Here is a 24,167-nt window from a genome sequence, read left to right as displayed (position 1 = left end):
CCGTAATTATATCAGATTTGGAATAAGATAATAATTTAATGAAGTCAAAATTGAGGGTTTTAAACAAAGAAAAACAACACAGTATGATATTATATAGAAACCTTAATTTGATTCAATTTGATTAGTTTAGTTTTTATTCTCTCTTGTTTTTTTCCAACAAAACTAATCTAACTAAACAGATTATCTAAAAATAATTTAAATTAATAACTGAAAATAAACTTAAACTAATAAAAATCTAAATTTATATATTATATTAAAAGGATTTAGTTATCTCTAAAGAGTGAGATGGGATGACGCAGGTCTCTTCTTAACCAGAGATCTCAAATTGGAATCCTGAGCAGTAAGTATAGAACACCTTTAAAAAAAAAATTAATTTAGTTTGATTTTTCAGTGCGTAGATTCTATAGATGACATTGAAACTATTTTAAAATTATTTTGGAAGAATTAATACCAAATCCTTAGATTTTTAAAAAAAATTCACTAACTCATTATATTTCAAAATCACTCAATTAAAACGGTTTTATATTTTATAAAAATCAAACTCTCAGTCCTTCTATTACAAAAGTCATCATTCAACTAATTTTAACTCTGCTCGAAAGGATTAAATAGTACAAATATTTAAAATTACGAAAACATAATAATACATATAATTAAAATTATAAAAATTAAATAATATAAAAAATTCAACGCAATAAATAATTTTTTAATTTTTTTAATTAAAGTACTAAAGAGTTAAATTTTATAAAATATAGAGATTCATAATTGGTGATTTTAAAATAGGGATGTTGTCATAAAAATTCAAAGATTTGATAATAATTTACCCATTCTTTGTCCTTTTACAATGAGGGATGGACTTAATTAAGAATCAACAAAATGTATACTTACACACCTATACTTTAATATTTTTTACTTATCAGACATCACAATTTTAATTATGACCTAATAAACGCTTAAATTTTAAAAATTATTATTTTTAAACACTTAAATTTTAAAAAATATTATTTTAAACACTTAAAGTTAAAAAAAAAAACTACTTTTAAATAAAACTTTAAAATTATGAATTTAAAATATTAATTTTAAACACAAATTTCAAATCATAGATTTAACTATGGATTTAAAAAATTACTTATAAACACAACTTTAAAAAATCATAAATTTGATAAAATTGTATTTAAAAATAAAATTTTTTTAAAATTTAAATAATTATTAAATTATAATTAAAGTTGAAGTGTTTGATAGATAAAAATAATAAAGTACAATTGTGTAAATATACATTTAGCCATTAAGACCCTCAAGCAAGATATTCTCCGGCAGGTATTGCTACTTATTCATCTTCAGCTGATGTCAAGACTTGTGGACAACAACCAAAGTCCAAACTCCTCCTGGCCAGAAAGATCCTCAAGGCCCTGTTGTTCATATCAGAACCAGTTCTGTCGATTCGCTTTGACGCTTCGTAAAGTCCCCATGTTCAGTTTTTGAGATAATTCCTAATCAGAACCTACAAGTAGTTTCAACTTTCAAATCCCTGAACTCAAGAGGCTACGCTTGAAATGCTGTGTTGACACTAACACAGCACAAGCTTTTCCTCAAGGAGAAAACCAGCTTGTGATTGGCAAATCAATTGGCGTAGTTGAACTGTCCGGGGTCAACTTGCTCAAAATTATTGTATAATTCAGTTGGAAACTCTGCTCTAGAAGCTTAGATCAAATTTTTACCTATCAAGATTGCACCAGCTTCAATGGTCTTCTATGAGATAAGATCTGAGGTCACAAGAGTTTTCAAATTTGCTGTAAAGAATTCCTCATTAGCTTCAACTCATATTATTCTCTTTCCTTTGAATAAATATCCATGGCAAAATCCATGGATTCTCTGTCTCATATACAACTATATACATGACATGATAGATATATGTGCGTAATGAAGGAAACCAACAATCATTGATCAATGGATAATATACTCGAATGAACAGAATCAAAGCTAACTATAACAGAACTATAAACTGCAGAAGAAGTATTACTTATTTGGGGATTATTTCAAGAGAATATACCATCAAAGATCATATCGACACAGCCTACAAGAAATGTCAATTAATACTAATAGTATTTATTTCGTTTACTTCCAAGCATACACATCTCTATATGGAATCCTGATAAAATAGAATGTAGAAGGTCTTACAGAGTTTTTGAATTTTTCCAGCTTAAAAAAATTGCACTAACTATACAAGCATATCCTCCTCATCTATAAAACTCAAGTTCAAAGTCTGCAACTTGAAACCTGAACCCTGTATGAGCTCAACCAAACTAGAAGCTACCCCTGTAGCTTGTACAGTTGTTTGTTTTGTTAACTGAAAAGTAGAGAAAAAAGAAAATTGAATAAAACAGATGAGTTCTTTCTGTTGCAGATATAATATTGAGAACTCTAAACTGAGTATAGAGAGGCCAAATTAAAATACATAAAAGCTCATCAATACACTTAACATTTACAAACTAATTCGACGTAAACAAGGAAAATAAACTAATTCCTCATACAATGAAAGCTTAAGCAAAAAACAGTTTGTACACACCTCAACACTTGCAATACCCTCTTCAATTTTAACTTTCAAATCTGTAATACCATCAATCTCCTTCATAAGAAGAAAGAAACATCAATTCAAAGGCGAAATATAAAATAAAGCGATTAATCAATAAGCAAGAGAATAAGTGTGCCTTCAACCTTAAAGCAAGCACATCTCTACTTGGTAACAAGACCAGCAACTGAAGACCAATTTATAACAAAAGAGCAATATGGCCACAACTGAATTTATATTAGATAGCATCAACTTCATTGAGAAAATAAGTGTTCTATAATTATTCACTAGAAAAGTTTGCATAGCACTTCTTGAGAAAATTCAAGCCTCAAAAGGAGCATTGATGTTATCATTTTCCATTACTTGGGCATTGTCCTATCCCAAATTCAACAAATCAAAAAATGCGTAGCTTTAAATTGCTCCCACGGACAATGCCAAGAAAAAGATTATTTATCAACACTTACAAAAAAAGTGAGGCAGGTATTTTAGTCCCATAGTTACCTATCACTAATCTTCCCTCCTTTGGTTCTTTGACATTTGCCTGTTAGATATGTATCCAGCCAAAAAGCTTTTAATCATCCTCATTCAATCAGCTGCCAGGATCCTTTTCCAAATAAATTATAGGTAGTCAACGTCTTCGACATTTTTGTTTATAATATACAAGCTTTAAACTCTAGTTTACCAACTTAATGATTTAATATTTAATTTACGATCTGCTAGGTTCCACTTCACATCCGGGGTAGTTCCAATTCAGCTTGAAATGAAAACCAATTGCATGCCATAATATTGCTGGCCTTCCTAATCAACCCTCAATTATCATCTCACTGTAATAAAAATGAATTGCACATCATAATATTATTTGAGACAAGGATTTTTCTGATTTTCCCCAAATCTCATGTTATGGTGATGTTGTCTTCATCATAGAGACACCCCCCACCACTACCAACCCAACACTCATTTTTGCAGACTCAAATAAAAGGTGGTTGAAAATTTCGTACCTCTAAGGCCTTAGTCACTGTAGGAATAGCAGCTTCATTCATTGTTCCGTCTGCCTTCAGAAAAGGAAAAAAACAAAAAAAAAAAAAAAAAAAAAAAGACAAGAAAACAGAAAAAGTAGCTTAATCAATGCTAGTGACATTTCAGTACCCAATTTGAATACAAGAATGATGCAAGTACTCGTTTCCCTGTAACTTCATAAAGTTCCAAAACAGTTTATTTCTTTAAAACTAGCCCTTAAACCCCGCAAAGGAGGAAAAATGCAAGAAATCTTGAAGCCTCAATAATATGCTTAATACTGGAGCACAACACTATCATGCTCCATGAAAATCTGAGACATCTCATAAATGCATTTACGAGTTTCCAATTTAGAAAGGACAACAATACAATTCACTTAACACACCGGTGTTCAAATAAATTCAAGGAGCCTTTAACACACCAATTATCATATCAACAAGAAGTTCACAACAATAATAACGAAATTCCTGAAATAAGACGCAATTAATTTCAAAAGGACATTAAATGAGAAGGAAAAGAAAATATGATATGGGTCAGGCATCGTTTACAGATGGAAATAAAATAAAGCCAACCAGAAATCCTCGTAAGTCATAAGAGGAGAGAGCAACTGTATACAAGTTAAAAAAACTCATGTACCTGAAAGAACATGGTAAGTTTGTCGGCAGGGGACACAGGGACAGACACTGTTTGCTGCTCAGCTCCTTCTTGTACTTGTCCTTGCTCTTGAGGTTGAGGTTGAGGTTGAGGTTGTTCGTCTGGGATTTGGGTTTCCTCTTCAACTGACTTTAATTTTGTAATATGGGAAAAGAAATTCTCGCTCTTGGAGATGGTCTTCAACGTCAAGTGCTTGAAAGAAAAGGGAAATCCATAGGACTGGAAATGAAGGCTTCGACGGAGAAGAGAATGAGAAGAAAGTCTGAGCAAATGGGGTGTGGTTGAAAGGGAAGAGAGTGTGGCCATTCAGTAGCCTGTGTGCTTAATGGTTTTCAGGCTGCTGAGAGGTTTAATTTGCTGTTTTGCTTCTTTCCTCTCTCGGTCTCTCTCACTATCCGAACAGCAGAGAGAGGTTCTCATAGTTTGAGAATGCTCGGACCCTATTTAAGTTCTTAAACCAAATCCGAGCCCTTGATGCTTTCTATTCATAATTAAATGGTCAAATTATCTGGCAAAGAATTTAAATCTTTAGTGATTTTATCAATTTTAGTATTTAAAGAACGGAGGGAGTTTTATATATATATAATTAAATATCAGCAGTTTTAGTTAATGCTATAAATTCAAAATTTTTTTTCAATTAATTTTTTATATTTTTATTTAAGAGCTAAATAAATTTTTAATTTAATATAATATATTTTTAATAATAAAATATTATTTTTATTAATAAAATTCATTTTTTTCAATTTTAAAATTATTTATTATTTCTATATATTTTTAAAATTTTTACGTTAATTAAAATATTAAATTTTTATGTTACCACCAGCCATGTAATGAGAAATCCAATTTCCCCTTGTTAAGATCCTCAGCCAACCAATCTCCAGCTTTTCTTCCTGAAGTAATTTGTTATTTAATTTCACCGTAACATGCTCCAGATTATGTTTGCAAAACATTATTAGAGAAACAAGTTACAAATGTCTGCAGTTGCTAAACTATAGATCTAACAAGTCATTCTTGTGACAATGAATTGTAGCTTCTGTTTAATTAAACTTGTACTCGGAATTTACCAGAAGCCATGCCTTGCAACAACAGTAATTTTCTGGGATTCAACAGTGCTTCACATGCCAAAATGTGATTAGCAAAAAAATAAAGGTTCATCTAACATCACTGAACCTCCAGCCTACTATATTTCAGCTGCCATGACCTACAAGCACAATCCTACTTATATGTACTACACCCAGCAATCCCCATCATCGACAAATTAACAAATGACTAGCGGCATCAACCATTCGAAAGGCCTGTATGAGTCATGTAACTGACAAGCAAAATTACACATCTTCCAAAGGATTGTATAGCCAGTGAACTGCAAAACTTGGGTCACCGAGAGACTCATCAGGTTTGAATGGTGCAGAGCAAGTTGTGGACCAAAAGTTCTCATTTACAAGAGCTGACAAGTTCATCAGAAACAGTATGGTCAAAGATTGTTCCATGCACTCTGAAACACAGGGCACAGTTTCAAATGAACGTTTGACTGTCCATTTGATCTTAAAGTTGTGGAATGCTCATGCCAATCAAAGATCTCTGTTAACTGGTACAATCTTCACTAACTTAGCAAGGTCATACGACTTGAAGTCCTTGCCATAACACAAGCAAAGATCCAGGGGTGTCATTCCATCCTGAATATGCAGCGTCAACAATATTAGTTTCCCAACTATGATGCCAAAGCAAGTGCACGGTTATAAGTGTTACCTTATTTCGCCTGTTCTTATCTGCTCCATTCACTAACAAAACCTTAACTATATCTCTGTTTCTACTTTGCACTGCAACGTGCAATGCAGTCCAACCTTCCTGTAAGAAATGTTCAAGGAAATGTTTGAAACTAAACATAGCAGCAGAAGGAAGAGGCCAGGACAGTTTTATATCAATACTTACATTATCTGCAACATTGACATCAACATTGTATTTTATCAATAATTTCACAGTTTGCATAGCACCAATTTGAACTGCATAGTGCAGAGGACTAGCACCATCCTGTTAAAATGGACAAGCACTTAGATTAACCAAGAAAGAAAAAGGAGAAGAAAGAAGAAAGGAGTTTGTTATCTGAAATGTTATCCTCACCGGATCCCTGATATGAGGGCTAGCACCTTTTCTTAAAAGATGACTAATTACAGATTCCTTTTTACCGATAATTGCTTTATGCAGGGCGGTGAGACCATCCTATATGATCATTTCAATTAAATATTGACTGCTCAGATGAAAAACAGAGCAAATATAAGATATAAAATGGATTTTACTTGTGATAAATTCACCTTATCAATGCTATCAATGCCAAGTCCATCTTCTAATAGCTTGTCCATAGAGTGTATTTGTCCTGATAGTGCAAGGGTCTGGAGTGGCTTCCATTTTGCCTGGACAAGGAAGTTACGTGAACATAGTAATCAAGAAAATAAGCACTTGATAGGTCCAAAAACTGTGTTATATGCCTTTTGCACAGCCAATGAACTAGCTATGCTGATTTTTAATAAATGTTAAACTCATAGTAAAAATTGCAAAATGCAAAATGAAAGTGCAATCCAGCAAGAAAGACAACATTATAATACACCAATGGATGATCAAATGTGGTTTCATAATAGGGATAAAGGAGCAGCCTATAGTTCTGAAAACTAACTGTTGAAATCTTGTCCAGATTATAAGTTGCATTCTGTTGTAAAATTGCTCTTTCTTCTAGCCCTAGGAGCTGCTCAACCTCTGCACACAAAACCCAAAAAAACATTACTACTCTGGTGGGTGAGCACTGAACAATCATACATATGAGAAGGGCTAACAGTAAAAATAGGTGGAACAGCTTATCCATTTCAATGCAGAAACTGAACACATGCTAACTTATTCCACTTCATTGTGGAATTCCAACCAACACCACACTGCTTTGTTTTTTGGTATTCATTTTCTAATTAACTTTAAGAAATTCTGAATTAGAAGAGCTCAAAACAAAAGGTTTGATTTAGCCCACAAGAAGAATTAGATAATACTTTTGCACAAGATGGGCAAATAGACTTTAGGGACATCATCCTATCCAGCTGCCATGCAACTATCAGGTCAGATAATCAACAACCATGTGTCATCTTTGAGCATCAATGGGCACGCTGACATATCCTCCCTTTTCTCCGATTCATAGTTAAAGATTCAAGTTAGTATCAATTATCAACTTGTAACAAAAGTGATTGTAAAAGAATTTAACGTCAAAAGAACTCCAGCCAACCAAATTAATGTGACTGTATTGACACTAGAGTTGAAGAATGCGATATCATAAACTCAACTTAAATTAATGGTAATTTTTCTTCCATCCTTTACAAGTAGAAAAAGGAGAAAATAAGATAATAGAAGGATCAAAATATAAAGGAACACCTTTCAAAAGATCCTCCTCATAATTATTCTCTGTGGAATTATCAACTGTGCTAGTACGAGATGTATTTGTTTGTTCTTCCCAATCACTCTCATAATGCATGTCATTTTCTTCCCCTTCTTCATCTTCTTCATCATAATCACTGTCACTGCCATCATGAGGATCTTCCCAAACTCCGCGGAATGTTGCTGAGGCTGAGGCCCAATTTGACTCAAGCACATAAGTACAAACCTTCGAGCGTTTCTTAGATGCAGAGAAGTCAAATCTTCCAGTTCTAAGGGTGTTTGATTTTTCAATGAGATTGGTAGCAAAAGATAAACTTGGGGTAGCAGAAGATAAACTTGGGGCAGCAAAATTCACAGCAGCTGAAAATTGAGGAAGCAGATAATTCGAAGGAGAAATGGTAACTCCAGTCACCAACATTTTCTACTTCAATTCAACGGCAATTGAACTGCACTTACAGATGCCAACATCATAATATTGTCAAAGAAGCACATTAATTACAACAAAAATGAAAAAGACCTCATTGGGGAAAAAGGATCTACTTTTCTTTCTTATTGTCATTCAATTAGATATACAAGAGGAACTTACTGTTCTTCTAACAAGTATCAACCTCTAAATCAAAAAATTTCCAATACATTACATCAAATTCAAAGCACAAAGTGCACCAAAAATCATGTGGACTTGTGGGGACATATGATACCTCTTCCACATCTCATAGAAACATATTCTAGGAGACATCAAATGGAAAAATATTAAAATGTGAAAACTAGGAATCATAGCTTACATAGTACTGAAATAAGAAAATTGGATATCAACTAAAAAGAACATATCAAAACAAATAGCAAGAATCTATCAAATGACTGACCACCAAAGCAAGCAACAACACCAAAAGAAAACAGAAAACAGAAAACAGAAAACAGACACGAAAGAAAAGGAAATGAAAATATCAACCAAGTAAATAAATCACATCTATACGTGTTCAAAACTAGCGAGAAAGAGAGTGGTGCCGGGCAGAGCACCCACTAAATGTTGATACGCAAGCGGACCCATTCACATATACCGTTTAAAAATTTGATCAGTCCATATCCATCCATTAATTCGGGTCAGGCCTAACTCACCCAAAAAGCTAGGTCAAGGAAGAGGAGTGCTTATAACCCATATAAGGGCCCGTTATCCCTGTCCACAACCGATGTGAGATTCAACACACCCCTCACACCCAGAATTTTACTGTGCATGTGCGTGACATATTTATGGGAGGTCCAATTTCAGTTGGGACGCTCTGATACCATATTAAATTTGGACCAGACCTAACTCATCCGAAAGATAGCTCAAGGAGGCGAGTGCCTATGACCCATATAAAGGGCACGTTATCTCTTTCCACAACCGACCGACGCGGGATTCAACACATCCAAACCCGTTTATCATTGTCCTAAATCTGTTTATCATTACCCTATACTACCTGAATCCATCCAAACCCGATTAAACTTACCAATATTTATTTTAATGTGAATCACAAAATTAAAACATGAATCAAAGTACCCGAAAACAAACCGAAGGGGTGTTTGTCTCAGCTTATAAGTTGGCCAATCGTATAAGCTCTAGAAATAAGTGACATGTTTGTTTATAACATTTTATTAGCTTACAAATTCAGCTTATAGGCTAAAAAATAAGATGGGTGACTAGTTTTTCATTTTGATGCTTACAAGTACTAAATGTAATAAGCTAGTTTAATCAATCAAATTATTATATTACCCTTATTTAATATCTTTTTAGTAATTTTAATAATAAATATGTACTTATAAGCTACTTATTAACCACTTATAACTATTTTAATCAAATATATAATTACTTAGATTTAAATTTAAAGTTTATAAGCAAGTGCTTATGAGATAATTTTCATAATGTAAGCTAAACACTTGGAAATCAAAGATAATTAAAAAAGGTCAGAATATATAATTTGATCCTTAAATTTTACCTAAAAAGTTAATTGACACCCTCATCCTTCCCTTGTTAACACCTAACTAACTATTTAATCCCCACGCGGGCGTATATGGCTTACAATTATGTATTTTGCCTTAAAAAATAAATTTTAAAATAATTAAAAACAAATATATGAATGAAAAAGTAAAATTATATTAATTCAACAAATATCAACAAACCCATTCACATAAATTATGTAAATTTAAACAAATTTCAAATAACGAACAAATTTCAATAAACAAAATTCAACAAACTCATCTACACAAACTCATCAAATCAAACCTGTGGTGGAGCAATGGAAGAGCTACAGCGAGCAAACTGGAAACGGCTGGACTTGCCGAGGAGAAGCAAACTGGAAACGAACGATGAGGAGCTGCAGCGACTCTGGACAAAAGACGTGCCGAGGAGAGGCTGGACTCTGGAGAAATGGATGCTGCTGCTCCCTGCCTGCCGCCAGCGTGCTGCTGGCCTGCTGCTTCGTTTTCTTTTTTCTTTGATTTGGGGAGAGCGAGTGTCAAAGTGAAAAGCGGATAGCGTTAAGTAATTAATTGTGCTGCTGTTCTGGATTTTATTCAGATTTTTTTTAATTAAATTATTTAGCTAATGGACTGGTATTAGAAAAAAAGTACTATTAAATTTCTAAATTTTTAAAAAAATTATTAATTAATCTTTATAAATTTTAAATTTAATTAAAATACCTCTCATTCTTTTAAATAAAACTATATCATCCTTGAAAACTTTTAATAGTTTTCGTTCACTGTAAGGAAAAGTCTTAAATGCCCTCGACAACCATAAAATAACCACAACCAAACACAACACAAGTAAGACACCCAAATGCAGAAGTTTGATGTCGTTCTCACTCTTCTTTTTCTCTCGGTTCCCTCATTCCCCACTATAGAAAAATCTATCATCACTCTTTCATTCTCTCTTTTTCGTTCTCGCCCAAAGCTCTAATCTTCCATCGCCCATGCTTCAGTAGTTCTCCATTGCAGCCAATATCCACCAGTATTGTTCTCCATCACACCATATCAGCATGGGTTGGTCAAAGATGTTGGCTTCTCAACATTTCCATCAACAAACAAGTTTCCACATGGATTTTGATGAAGCTAGGTTTAACAAATATGGATTTGACAAATCAATTATTTGAGTAGTTTGCTTTGGAAATCTCCATATGGGTGTAATGAATCCGGTTTCAATTGCTTTTTTATTTTTTTAGGAATCTGGATTTGTTTAATCTATGATCTCTCTCCCATGTAGTAATCTCCATGAATATGGGTTTGACTGAGATTTAGATACAATCAATTTTTTATGGATTTGATTGAAATATAAAAATATTTGATATTATATTGGATTTGGGTAGATCCAGTATTCTATTTTTTCTTTTTGTTCTTCCCTCTTAATAACGATGCTTGGTTTGATTGCTAAAAAAATGCTAGAGTGAGAAAAATGTGTGTGAATCTTTGTAGTCTGCAACATTGTTAAAGCTTCAAAATATTAGTTTTTGAAGCAGATAAATTTGTGTATTTATGAGTTTTTTGAAAGTGTTTAGGAAGGCATGAACACTTGTTACTCATTGAAAATTCTATTTTAGCATCACAATCTGTCGAGAAAGAAATAGGTTCCTTCCATTTTCTAGGTTGCTTAATTTGCTTAGACGGGAATGGATTGAGTCCTCAGCAAAACAAGAAGATGGGTTGAATGTTTAATTTTTGCTTAATTACAAAGAAACTAGAAAGCCCAAGAAATAAGTAATAAAGAAATAGAGGTATTTTGAATATTAAAATTTTGTCCATCTCAATTTACTAAGATTTTTATTGAGTTTAAAAATTATAAGTATCAATTAATGAATTTTTTGAAAATTTAAGGACTATTTAATAAATGTATCTTTTAAAATTGCTGTGGAAATATATTATGCCAGATTGACATTGTTCCATTATTTTATGAAATTATTTATATTTTTAGTATTTTAATAAGGTTTTTTTATACGGAAATGTTGGTTTCACTAAAATTAAGGGTCTGAATGTATAAGTATAAATATTTGGCTACAAAAATAATGGATTCTAAAGCCATCAAATACATGCCAGAAAAAGGCCCAATAAGGAGTCCAAACACAAGCTCGAGAAATTGAATCCTAGCAAGTGAGGAGCAAAACTAATCTCGCTGTCTCAAGGCAATCGCCGATGGAAATGGGGCAAGATGGTTGTCAACCCAACTGAAAAGAGACATATTGAAGTTTGGGCAACATAATCCAACAATTTCTACTTTCAACGAAGGAAATAGGGCAAGATGGTTGTCAACCCAACTGAAAAGAGACATATTGAAGTTTGGGCAACATAATCCAACAATTTCTACCTTCAACGAAGGAGCATAGAACCCAAAAAGAGAAGCACTATTGCTAGCAATTTCGCCCTAGCGGGAAGGTATGTCAAGAAGAGTTCACTTGCTCTCAATACCTTAGGATCAATCGTCTAAGAACAGAGCAAGATAGAGCAAAGATCTCTAAAATTATCAGCAACACATAAAGTTTCAACATCATTCATAGTTAAGATAGATAGATCTCGTTCTGAAATATCACAAGTGAAGATAGGTGAAACGTGGAGAGAAAGACAATTAATTTTCATAAAAATAAAACTCTCACTTATTTATTAGGACACATACAGACATTATATGATTTAGTTAACCTACATATAAAGACAGAACACAAAGAAAAAATAAATAACAAACATATCCAAAATAAACTCTCAATTAAAAAGTGTCGATTTATAAATAAACAAAAGAAAATATTATTTATATACAAATCCTCGTTGAAAAGTGAAAAAAGAGTAAAATTTATTTTTTTTGAGCTGAGTAGTAGGGACGATCACAAAATGATAACCGAAGAAAAAGAATAGATCATAGAAAAAAGGTTTTCTCTTCTAATTCTGATTGAATTTTTTTAATAAGTATTATTAATTTTATATGTAGGTTGATGTATTTTAAAATAAAATTTAGATGATAATAATAAGGATGGTTTATTTTTTCTTTTGAGTTATTATTTTTTAAAAGAAATAAAAAAAAAGATTATGGTAACAAATATGAATGGTTATATATATAAAGTGTAATAATATATTAATAATATACATTAATAACAACATTGAGATATAAGGAGGGGAGAGGGAGTGTATTTCATCAATATATTGTGGTGATATGGTATGGAATAATAATATAAAAATAGAGTAAATTATATTTTAGTTCTTAATTTAATAAAATATTGATTTGTATTTTTAAAATTTTATAATTTAATTATTGACATTAAAAAATAAAAAATTAATTTTTATTATCAAAATCTAGTTAACAGGCTGTTTATTTTAATAAAAATGATTTAAAAAAACCCTATAGTATATATTTTCATTCTAAAATAATAAAGTTCTTAAGATTTAATTAAATTTACAATATAGTCTCAATAATTTATCAAATTGATATTTATATTTTATAATTATTTAGAGAAAAAATCTTAAAATTAATCCCTGTATATTTAATTATTTACTCTTATATTTTACAATTGAATCCCTAAGTATTTTTTCTAAGCATTTTAGTTTTAAAATTAATATCCTAATAATTATAATATATAAAAATAACCTTTATATTTTATATGATTGATCCTTTGATATTATAATTATTTATTAGAAACCCTTATATTTTTATAAATTAATCTTTAAATATTATAAACATTTACAAATAAACTTTTATAGTTTAAAAATATTGAAAATCAAACCAAACTGAGATAGAGGTATAATCAAATAGAACCAAATTGACAAATATTAGTTTGGTTCAATTTAGAATAACTTGAATGCAAAATCAAATGGATTATCAGTCTTCAATTAAAACACAAACACATTCAATAGTTTCATTCAAAGAGTGTATTCAACAATCACACTGATTATAGCACTCCCTTCTGATACTCACACCTAGAAAGAATCTAAAGATTATAACACTCCAAAATGATTATCCACTGAACACCATTTGACCTATTACAATGCCGAAAGGGATAAAACATCCAAATAAAGTATAAATGTAGTATTTTTTTTTTGCACTCACGATATTCAATCTCAAATGCCAAAATAGGTTACTTGGGTAGAGCATGTGGAGATAGAAGATAAAACCCCAACTCATAGGCTTTATGGGATAGGCTTTAGAGTTAAACGATAGCTTGCTACTCTGTAAAGATTGTGTGAGATATTTGCATATCTAATGGTGTTAGGCAATTCAACACGAGATCTTAGTGGAGGTATTGTTGTAACCATGTCGTGCGGCATTGACTACATGATCGCATGCAAAGGCGAGATCAAAAGCAGTATCGAAGATGAGATCAAGCGATATCAACGACGGGATCCATAGTAGCACCGATGACAAGATTCAGAATAACATTGCTAACGAGATCGAGAGCAACAACAATAGGTTCAATGGCGTCAAGGTGCAATGCAATCGTGCATGGGACGGATTAGATGCATGGGTGTGTAATGGTGTGATCATGCACATGATCTTTGAAGTATTGGGTCCACTGAAAAAGAAGAAAAAAAATGAGGAGAAGTTGGAGGAGAAAAAGAAGAAGAAGAAGATTGGGAAAGGAGAGCTAGTGGGATGGATTGATATATTTGGTTAGCTTTTTTTACTTAAAAGGGTATTTTGATCCTTTTTATAAAAATTAACGGTAAATTAACTATAATTTTAATGGTAGGGATTAAATTATAATTTTTCAAATATTAAGGATTAAATTGTAGGTTTTTAAAAACATATGAATTAAAGTATACATTTTATTAAATTGGAGGGATTAAACTGCAGTTTATCCTATGAAAATTATCTGTTTGTTTTTCCAATTACTCTCATAATCAAATATATATGAATTAGGTAGAATACTAGTAAAAATTACCCTACTCAAAATTATTATTTTTAATAATTTGATTAAATTTTTTCTTAAACAATATGAAACACTCTCAATTTATGTTATTACTATACAAATGCGTTTAATTTTTATTTTTATAGTTAATTATCTATATAAAAATATTTTTCATAATAATTTTTCTTTTTATATACTAATAGTCCTATTATTATTATACTTTTCAATTAAAATATACAAAAGCTATAAAGATTTAATAAAAATATTTTATATTAAATTAATTATTTATATAAATGGATTCAAATAATGTATCAAATATATAAAATCAAAATCGACCTAAACTTAATACTAATTTTTAAATTTAACCTTCCCCTACTCAATTATATATTATTTAAATTTATTTTATCATAATATTTTTCATATTAGGAACTTGAAAAATACTCGATCTATTGCCATTTTTTATAATGATAAAATGAGAAAAACTGATAATGAATTGACTTTTTTTTAAGGAAGAAAAACATAAGAATCACAGTTGGCCTATCAAAGGCAAGCTATCATTTGCCCCATCATGGCTAAGAAGAGGAAGCACGTCAACAAGGAGGGTGTCCAAAACTTGCAAGCCAACAGGAAAATGTGCAATAGCTCTTACCCATTCATCATCTTCATCAGTGTGCATTTTATAGATGGGGCTTTACCTCAGTTAATTGTAAAAAATTTCCTCCATCTGATATTATCAATCAAAGTATAAATCTCGTCAAGCAAATTTAACGGTGTGAGGACAGCATCATTCATACTTTTTGCAAGGATAAATGTCAGAATGGAGGAAAGCTTGATACTTGACCTTATCATCGTCCTCAAAATTGAAGTTACCATGTAATTCATGTTCCACTGGTAAGTACCTAAACTTGTCGCCAGCTATTTTGGGCATTCTCTTCTTCTGTTTCTTTTTTGAAGGAGAAACAAGTTGCACCTCCTCATTGCTGTTGTCCTCTGCTTCGTATACTGGACCCGTGATTTCTTTTTCACCATGGCTGGAGGCTATGTCCCTGCTACTATTCTCTATGGAAGCTCCCAAGACCAATGTGGTGGTCTTAGGTTGTATTTTTCGATTCTATAGCTGTTACAGAATCTCTGGCTTGACCTCCTATTTATCATCTTCATTAGTGTGCATTTCATGGATGGGACCTTTACCTTTTGTCTGCGAGCGAATGGCTCTCGTCGTTGCGACTGGAGAAGAAACCGCCGTTGTCGAAGAGGTTGCTGTTTGCAATGGTACCATTGGCATTTCTATTGCTTTTCCAGTGGGTTGCTTTTTTGTCGATGGTGTTGTCATGGGGTCCGATAAATCTTGGCAGCGTCGTGTGGACAAGGGCGCGGTGGCCGTCGTCGCGTCAGAGCGGTCTTTGATGTGTGGATGCTTCGCCATTACTATTTCTACAAGAGAGAGGAGAGTTGAGAGAGAGAGAGAATTGATAGCGTGGGAGAGAAAAAAAGAAAAGAAAAGAAAATAAGGTGTTAGGGTTTTTAAATAAAAACAAATAGCAAAAACAAAAATATCAAGTAGCAAAAATCAAATTACCTTTTTTTAAAGCAGTTATAAGACTTAGTCAAATAATTTACCATTCAAATCTTAAATAACTATGGAAGGTTATATATGATCTCTATAAAATTCAAACTTGTCCATAAGATATAATATGCTCCAAGGTTGAAGATAACAGAGAAATAAAATAAAAATTAAAAATTAAAAGAAAAACCTCTTGCTAATCGAACAGACTTGGGCAAGCCTATTACTTTGGGTTTCCTCCCAAGCAAGTGCCCTTCTTTATTGTCCTAGGCTGGACTTTCTTCCTTTCAAGTTTCAATCTGTGGTACCTCTATAACCATGACCTCCTCATCTTTAGGTTTGAACCCTTCATGGAAAGGTTTGAGCCTATGTCTATTTACTTTAAACAATTCCAGTTTCTAGACTTTGAATTTGCACAGCTCCATGGTTAAATATTTTAATCACAACAAATGGACCAATCCATCGTGTCTTCAACTTCCCTGGAAAGAGTGTTAATCAAGAATAGAAAAGTAAAACCTTTTGTCCCACTCTAAAAATTTTATGAAAAATTGATTCATCATGAAATGCTTTGGTCTTTTCTTTGTAAATTCTAGCACTCTCGTAAGCCTCATTCCTTATTTCCTCCAGTTCCTAAAATTTCAACTTTCAATTAGAACTTGCTTCACTTAGGCTATTATTCCATTGTTTTACTACCCATAAAGCTTTATGCTCTAATTCAATTGGTAGATGGCAAGGTTTGCCATAAATTAGCCGAAGTGGTGACATGCCGATTAGGGTTTTGTAGGTTGTCCTATAAACACATAATGCATCATTAAGACAGTTGCTCAAGTCTCTCTTATTAACATTGACAGTTTTCTCTAGAATTGACTTTATTTCCTAATTGGAGACCTCTGCTTGACCGTTTTTCTGCGGATGATATGTTGTAGAGGTACGATGAGTTACTCCATATTTTCTCAACAATGATTCGATCAACCTATTGCAAAAATGTGTTCCTCGATAACTAACAAGTAGTTACATAACTCCAAACCTGAAAAAAAAATATGATTTTTTCAAGAAAACAAAAACGACCTTTGAATCATTAGTTCTAGTGGCCTTGACTTCTACCCACTTTGAAACATAATCAACTGCAAGCAAAATATATTGATTTCCAAATGAAGAATGGAATGGACCCACAAAATCTATGTCTCACACATCAAAAATTTCAATTATCAATATCGGGGCAAGGGGCATTTGATCTCGGTATCCTAGGTTACCTGTCCTTTGACAATTAGAATATGCCTTACAGAACATATAGGAGTCTTTGAATATATTGGGCCAATAGAGTCCACATTCCAGCACCTTCCTTGCTGTCCTCCACAAGCCTCTGAGTGGCAAAAATAAAGAATTGGCTCCACTTCACTTTTTGGGACACATCTTCTTACTATTTGGTTGGCACAAAATTTTCATAAGTACGACTCATCCCAAACATGTCGTTGTGCATCATGTTTCAACTTTTCTTTTCTAATGGAAAACTTTTGGTCACCATATAATTCACTAGATCTGCATACCAAGACTCACAACTTGCATAGAAAATAAATATTTGTCAGGAAATTCATTTTTTAAAGGAATCAAATCTTAGAGTTGAAATGAATGACTTAGGTGATCGGCCATCAAGTTTTTTTTATCCCTTTTTATCTTTTATCTCAAGATCGAATTCTTGCAATAATAAAATCCATCGAATTAGTCATGGTTTCGCTTCTTTCTTTCTCAATAGGTACTTCAAAGCTGCATAGTCAGATAACACAATTACTTTAGTGCCTAATAAATATGATCTAAATCTTTCAAGGTAAAGACAATGGCTAAAATTTCTTTATCAGTGGTAGTATAATTACTCTGGACCTTATCTAAAGTTCTAGATGCATACATATAATATGAGATTTTTTTTATCAATTTGTTGACTAAGAATGACTCCTAAGACATAATTGCTTGTATCACACATTATTTCAAATGGATATTTCTAATTCGGTACTTGCATAATGAGAGCATCAACTAGCTTTTATTTTAGAGTGTCAAAGGCTTCTTGACACTTTTCATCAAAATTAAACAGTGCATCCTTTTGCAAAAGCTTGCAAAATGGCTGAGTGACTTTTGAGAAGTCCTTGATAAACCTCCTGTAAAATCCTGCATGACCAAGAAAAGATCTAATGTCCTGCACACAAGTGGGATATGGTAAAGCTTTAATCACATCAACTGTAGCCTTATCAACATCAATTCCTCTTTTAGACACTACATGACCTAAAATTAGACCTTGATCTACCATGAAATGACATTTTTTATAATTCAAGACCAAATTAGACTCTAAATATCTTTTCAAAATGTGAGTGAAATTCATTAAACATTCATCAAATTAATTACTATAAATTGTAAAGTCGTCCATGAATACCTTTATTGTTTTCTCAATAAATTCAAAAAATATACTGACCATACACCTTTGAAAAGTTGCTGCTGCATTGCAAAGCCCAAAAGGCATTCTTCTATAGGCGAAAGTGCCAAACAGACATGTGAAATTCATTTTTTCCTGATCTTCTACGGCCACTGGTATTTGGTAAAAACCTGAAAAACTATCTAAACAACAAAAGTGAAATTTTCTTGTCAATCTTTCTAACATTTGATCAATAAAAGGTAAAGGAAAATGATCCTTTCTAGTTATTGAATTTAGCTTGTGATAGTCTACACAAACCTTCAACCCGTTTTGAATACAAGTGAAAACCGACTCCCCTTCTGAATTGGTTATCACTGTTATTCCTGTCTTTCGGGTACGACTTAGACTAGACTTACCCAATTGCTTTTTAAACTTGGATATATTATTTTTGTATCAAGTAATTTTAACATGTCCTTTTTTACAACCTCCATCATAGGTGGATTCAACCTTCTTTGTGCTTCCCTTTTCATTTTACTATCCTTTTCAAGGAGGATCTTGTGCATGTATATAGAGGGACTTAATCCTTTGAGATCTGCGATTTTCCACCCGACCGCTTCTTTATACTCTTTCAATACCTGAACAAGTTTATTCTTTACTTCCTCACTTATATTAGAAATTATGACCGGAAGTGTGTTCTTACTTCTTAAGAATACATATTTTAAGTGCGTAGAAAGTGTTTTAAACTCAATTTTTGGTGCCTGAAGAATAGAAGGAAGAAGTTTTTGGTAAGTTTTGGGTATTTAAAGCGAGTTAAAAATACTTACGTTATGGCTTGATGTGTCCAATGAGCGAACTGTTTCTACGATTTCCTCATCGAGTTGAGATGTGCTATTGTCAAGGCTGTCCAATGTTAAGTTTTTGGTTACAACTACCTCCAACTTGTCTTTCTTCCTTAGTTTGAATGCTTCTTGAGCGAAAGGATCAACAATGTCTATGCTGCAAAGGGAAAAATTGCCATCAGAGTACTTCATTGCATCGTAGACATCAAATTTTACCTCTTCTCTGTCAAACTCCATTGTGAGCGTGCCTTCACGCATGTCGATCTTCATTCTAGCTGTGCTGAGAAATTGTCTCCCTAGCAACAAATCGATAGAGTTGAATGAACTATCATCTTCCATGTCTAAGACAAAAAAAGTCTCCTGAAAAGATTAATTTCGCTACTTGAACTAAGACATCCTCTAACACGCCCTTAGGGTAGACTATTCATCTATCGGCGAGTTGGAGTGTGACTCTTGTTTGTTTCAGAGGACCTGCATCCAAAGACAAGTAAATAGATAGAGGCATAACATTTATTGAAACTCCTAAATCACACATTGTCTTCTTAACTCCAAAGTTTCAATTTTACACAATATTGCAAACATGCCTTTATCTTTACATTTTTGTAGAATTTTTATTTGAAGAACAGTTGACACATTCTCACCTACTTTTGTCTTTTCATGCCTATATAATTTTCTTTTATTAGTACATAGATCTTTTAGAAATTTTGCATACCTAGGTGTTTGTTTTATAGTTTTAAGAAGAGTATATTTACCTGGACTTTTCAAAAAATCTCCAAAATCTCTTTTTCTTCCCTTTCCCTTTTGGATTGAGCAAGTCTTTTAGGTAAAGGAGGACATGTTACTTGAATTAGAGGTTGTTCTACCTCTGATTTTTTGGGCTAGTTCTCTGCTGAAATCTCCAATTTTGCTTTTAGCATTAGGTCTGTCGCACTGCCTTGGGCAAGCCTCTTTGAGCATGTAGTTTCCAATTCTTTTCTACTTTGCTGTGTAATTACACTTGCGTTCTGTTTTGGGTTCGGCACGGTTTGGTAGGGCAGTTTCCCTTAAGATTTCAGCTTGTTCACTGATATAGCAAGTTGGCTTACTTAGTTCTCCAAATTCTGTATGCTCGACTTTATTTTCTGTTGAAAGGTAAGGGTGCTATTAGCAAGAGATTGCACAATATTTTCTAGAGACATACTTGATTTTGTAGCTTGATAATTTGCTCTTGGTTGAAAATTTTGCTGTCTATTCCCATAGCTAAGGTTCGGATGATCTCTCTACCCAAGATTGTACGTATTTGAAAATGGATCATACTTCCTTTGCTGTCCATTGAACCCTCCAATTGCATTTACCTATTACTCACCTTCTTAAAGGGTAGGACACATATATATAGGATGTTCAACTTTTTTGTAAATGCCACAAGTTCTTACATTATTTCCTACAGCCAATTCTTGAATTGCAGTGGTAAGTTGTGAAATTTTAAAATCTAAAGATGCAATACTTACCTTATTTGCATTTCTAGGAATGTCCTCATCTCGGTCATACTGTCTAGAGTTGGCAGCCACTTTTGAGATTAAATTTTTGCCTTCTTCAGGTTCCATTTTAGAAATGGCTCGTCCACTTACAACATCTATTATTCTTCTTTCTAATGGTAACAGTCCTTCAGAGAAGTGAAGGTTGAGTTATTTTGGGGTGATTTCATGTTTTGGACAGCTTGCAATCACTTTTTTATAACATATATTCATGGAGCGTTTCATTTTTTCTTTGTTTGATTCCACTAATTTCTTTCCTTAAAGATGAAGCTTTAGTGGCTGAAAAAAATCTTTCTAAAAATAAATCTCTAATTTATGCCCAAGTGATAATTGAGCTTGGGGGCAAATAGTAAAGCTAATCTTTAGCAGATTCAATCAAAGTAAAAGGAAAGGCTACTAATATGATTTGTTCATCAATTATCCCCTGTGGTCTGATACTTGAACAAACCACGTAAAATTATTTCAGATAGTAATGTGGGTTTTCATTCTCCATCCCATAGAATTTCGGTAACATGTGAATCATACCTGTTCGTAATTCTAGGGGTGCGTTAAACATTGGATATATGATACAAAGAGGTTGCTCTTCAGCAGCAGCTGCAGCTATCATTTATCTTCTGTTGGGATCAACTGGGTGTTAGGGCAGGCTTGAAGACATAGGGACTTTGGCGTTCTCATGCAAAGGGGTTCAAGCAAGTAGTTGAAAGGCTGCCAAATTGGCCTATTTTGGTAACTTGCTTGCTTTCTTCAACCTAGTCTTCTCTATTTCTGGATCAAACTAGATTCTACTATTCTCAGACCTGGTCATAAAAATAAATAAAAAATAAAAAATAAAAAATAAAAATAAATTGTTAGAGTTTGCAATAGTGTCAAAATTTGATAGGCATTGAATCCGTCAATTAAATTGATTCCCCTTGATTTAATAGATTTTGTACATAAGGTGAATGAGTGTTGATCCCACATAGACCTTAAAATTATTTAATTTAAATGGCAAGTAGAAAAAGAAGAATTGTTTAAAAGTGAAAAAGAGAGAAGAAAGTTTCTATTAGAGAAGTTGATTTTAAGAAAAATTAAAGAAGAAATAAAATAATGCGATTAGGATGATGAAACAAATAATCAAATTTAAAAAAAACTCAGCTGAAGGTAATCAATGTCGAGAGGTTGCAGTTAATCATTGATTAAAAAGATAATTCATTTAAATGTCTATTGTTTAGTTATAGTGTTTAAACAAGCGAATCCCACCAATTCTTTCTTAAGATTAAATTAATCCACGTAGCGCTTAAATTAATTTCTAATTAATTAATAATCATATCAAGTATGTAGATTTAATTAATTAATTGATTTAAAAAGAGAAAAATTCAAACTTGATCAATAATTGTAAGCGAATTATTTAAACCAAATCAATTAATTTTCTAACATAAATAAATATGCTAATTGGTACTTGTATTAACTCAATTAAACAATTACGTATTTGCTTGGGTTAATTAGCAATATGTCGTTTATCTAGAAAATTTAATAGACCTCTTGAATTTTTAAAAAGACAATAATGAAGGTGGTATTCCTCGTAAATAGAAAAAGATTGAAAATATAAATTAAGATGAACAAAAATTAAGAACAAATCTCACAACTTTAAATAAACTTCAACTTAATTAATCTTCAACTGAAAAAGTGTGTTAAGCCACTAAGAGACATAATAAATGTAATACCCGGCTAGACTCCGGTATCGAAATTCCTACCGTCCGGTGGAATCTCGGATGTCAGAAGCCTCTAGTAGGGTAGAATCATGTTTTCATAAAATGTTTTAAGGTATTTCATGGTTTTAAGTAAAAATGGAAATGAGTTTTTGCATTAAAACAACCTTGGAGGAAAACTCAGGTTCGGCCGTCGAACCTCAAGTTCGGCCGCCGAACATGCATGCCTTTGGGAGCGCCTTTAGGCCCCCGAAAGCACAAGTGAGGGAAGTCCAGGTTCGGCCGCCGAACCTCCAGTTCGGCCGCCGAACATGGCATGCATGCGGAGGCACATTCGGCCCCCGAACGTGGCCTGGCCAGCCACTATAAAAGGGTCCCTTAGCCGAAAACGGGCGAGTTTTTCCCCATTTTCGGCCAAGGTGAGCTTTCCGCCGCCCCTCACAGATCTTTGATGTTTTTCCTCTAGATCTTTCAAGTTTTTCACTTGTTTTAACTTCGTTTTGAAGATTTGAGCTTTTGAGCAAAGTTTTGGAGCTTTGAGGTTCAAGAACCCGAATCTCTTCCAACTCCAAGTTTGGTCGCCTCTACTCTCGATCTTCAAGAGGTAAGAGTCGATCTCTAGCTTATGTTATGTTTTAAGTAAGTTTTATGAAGTTCATGGGGTAGAATGCATGTTTAGCTCATAGTTAGGTTTATAGGTTTTATATGTGTTTTTGAGCAATGTGAGTTGCTTGTGTGTTGTAGTTGGGGTTTTTGTTGGTTTGATGCCCCTAGGAGCTTGTATGTTTGCTTGTGAATGCTTGGGAATGTTGTAGAATAGGTTTATGCATGATTGGATGAGTTTGGAGGCATAAATGCATAAGGGAGCCAAGTTTCTGCCCTTTGGCAGAAACCAGGTTCGGCAGCCGAAGGAACTTTCGGCCGCCGAACATGGCTGGGGAGGCAGGCCTTTCGGCTGCCGAAGTTGCCCCCGAAAAGAGACTTTCGTCTCTGTCTGGGACTTTCGGCCGCCGAAGGTGCCGCCGAACATGCATGAGTTTCGCCTCTGTCTGGGAGTTTCGGCCGCCGAAGGTGCCGCCGAACCTGCCTGACTTTCAGCTCTGGAGGGACTTTCGGCCGCCGAACCTGCCGCCGAAAGTGCCCTGTCCAGCCCTTTCTTGCATGTTTTTCTATGATTATTCTATGATGTTTTAGGGGGTTTTTGGGGAATAGTTTAGAGTTATGTTCATGTATGTTTGGTCCCTCATTTGAGTCCACCTGTGTAGGTTTGGACCCGAGGAACCGAGGACCCCAGCAGTGAGTCTGTTGCCCCAGTGTCTGGTCAGAGCTATCCAGAGGTGAGTGGAATAACCTATCATGTTTTAAAGCAAATAATGTACTTTTTAGCATGATTCACGCATCATGAATGCCATGTGATGAATTAGGTTGCTTGCATTAGAATTCACGAATATGTTGCATTGCATATTTTTATGTTGATATGGATGAATGTTGGATGATCCATAGCCCTCGATCTATGATATGACGATGTGATATGTACGGTACGGAAAGTAAGACCAGTGGGACCCATTCTACGTTCGCTGGCACTATGTAAGAGAAAGACCAGGACCCATTCTACGTTCTGGCACAGTTGGACTATGTAGAGGGCTATTGGTGACAAATTCATCC

The 24,167-nt window shown here is 33.3% G+C and overlaps 3 protein-coding genes across 3 annotated transcripts; all 3 read right to left on the bottom strand.

Moving 5' to 3' along the window:
* Positions 1-1,213: 1,213 nt before the first annotated feature.
* On the bottom strand, positions 1,214-4,684 carry LOC110607912. The gene is made up of 4 exons (XM_021747075.2): positions 4,217-4,684; positions 3,565-3,618; positions 2,564-2,623; positions 1,214-2,344 (listed from the first exon to the last, which is right to left on the bottom strand). The coding sequence occupies exons 1-4, from the start codon at positions 4,538-4,540 to the stop codon at positions 2,216-2,218; spliced, it is 567 nt and encodes a 188-aa protein (XP_021602767.1). The 5' UTR covers positions 4,541-4,684; the 3' UTR covers positions 1,214-2,215.
* A 623-nt stretch (positions 4,685-5,307) lies between these two features.
* On the bottom strand, positions 5,308-10,170 carry LOC110607914 (ankyrin repeat domain-containing protein EMB506, chloroplastic). The gene is made up of 8 exons (XM_021747077.2): positions 9,903-10,170; positions 7,640-8,088; positions 6,903-6,982; positions 6,544-6,642; positions 6,353-6,451; positions 6,164-6,262; positions 5,981-6,079; positions 5,308-5,907 (listed from the first exon to the last, which is right to left on the bottom strand). Exons 2-8 carry the CDS (start codon positions 8,058-8,060, stop codon positions 5,803-5,805), a joined length of 1,002 nt encoding a protein of 333 aa, XP_021602769.1. The 5' UTR covers positions 8,061-8,088; positions 9,903-10,170; the 3' UTR covers positions 5,308-5,802.
* A 7,925-nt stretch (positions 10,171-18,095) lies between these two features.
* LOC110607913 lies at positions 18,096-19,639 on the bottom strand. Its single transcript, XM_021747076.1, has 2 exons — positions 19,286-19,639; positions 18,096-18,248 (listed from the first exon to the last, which is right to left on the bottom strand). Exons 1-2 carry the CDS (start codon positions 19,637-19,639, stop codon positions 18,096-18,098), a joined length of 507 nt encoding a protein of 168 aa, XP_021602768.1.
* Positions 19,640-24,167: the final 4,528 nt, after the last annotated feature.

Source organism: Manihot esculenta, chromosome 15 (genome assembly GCF_001659605.2).
Source record: "Manihot esculenta cultivar AM560-2 chromosome 15, M.esculenta_v8, whole genome shotgun sequence".
Classification (NCBI taxonomy): Eukaryota; Viridiplantae; Streptophyta; class Magnoliopsida; order Malpighiales; family Euphorbiaceae; genus Manihot; species Manihot esculenta.
The sequence above is the reverse complement of the archived record's forward strand: the minus strand, read 5'-3'. Positions and strand labels throughout refer to the sequence as shown.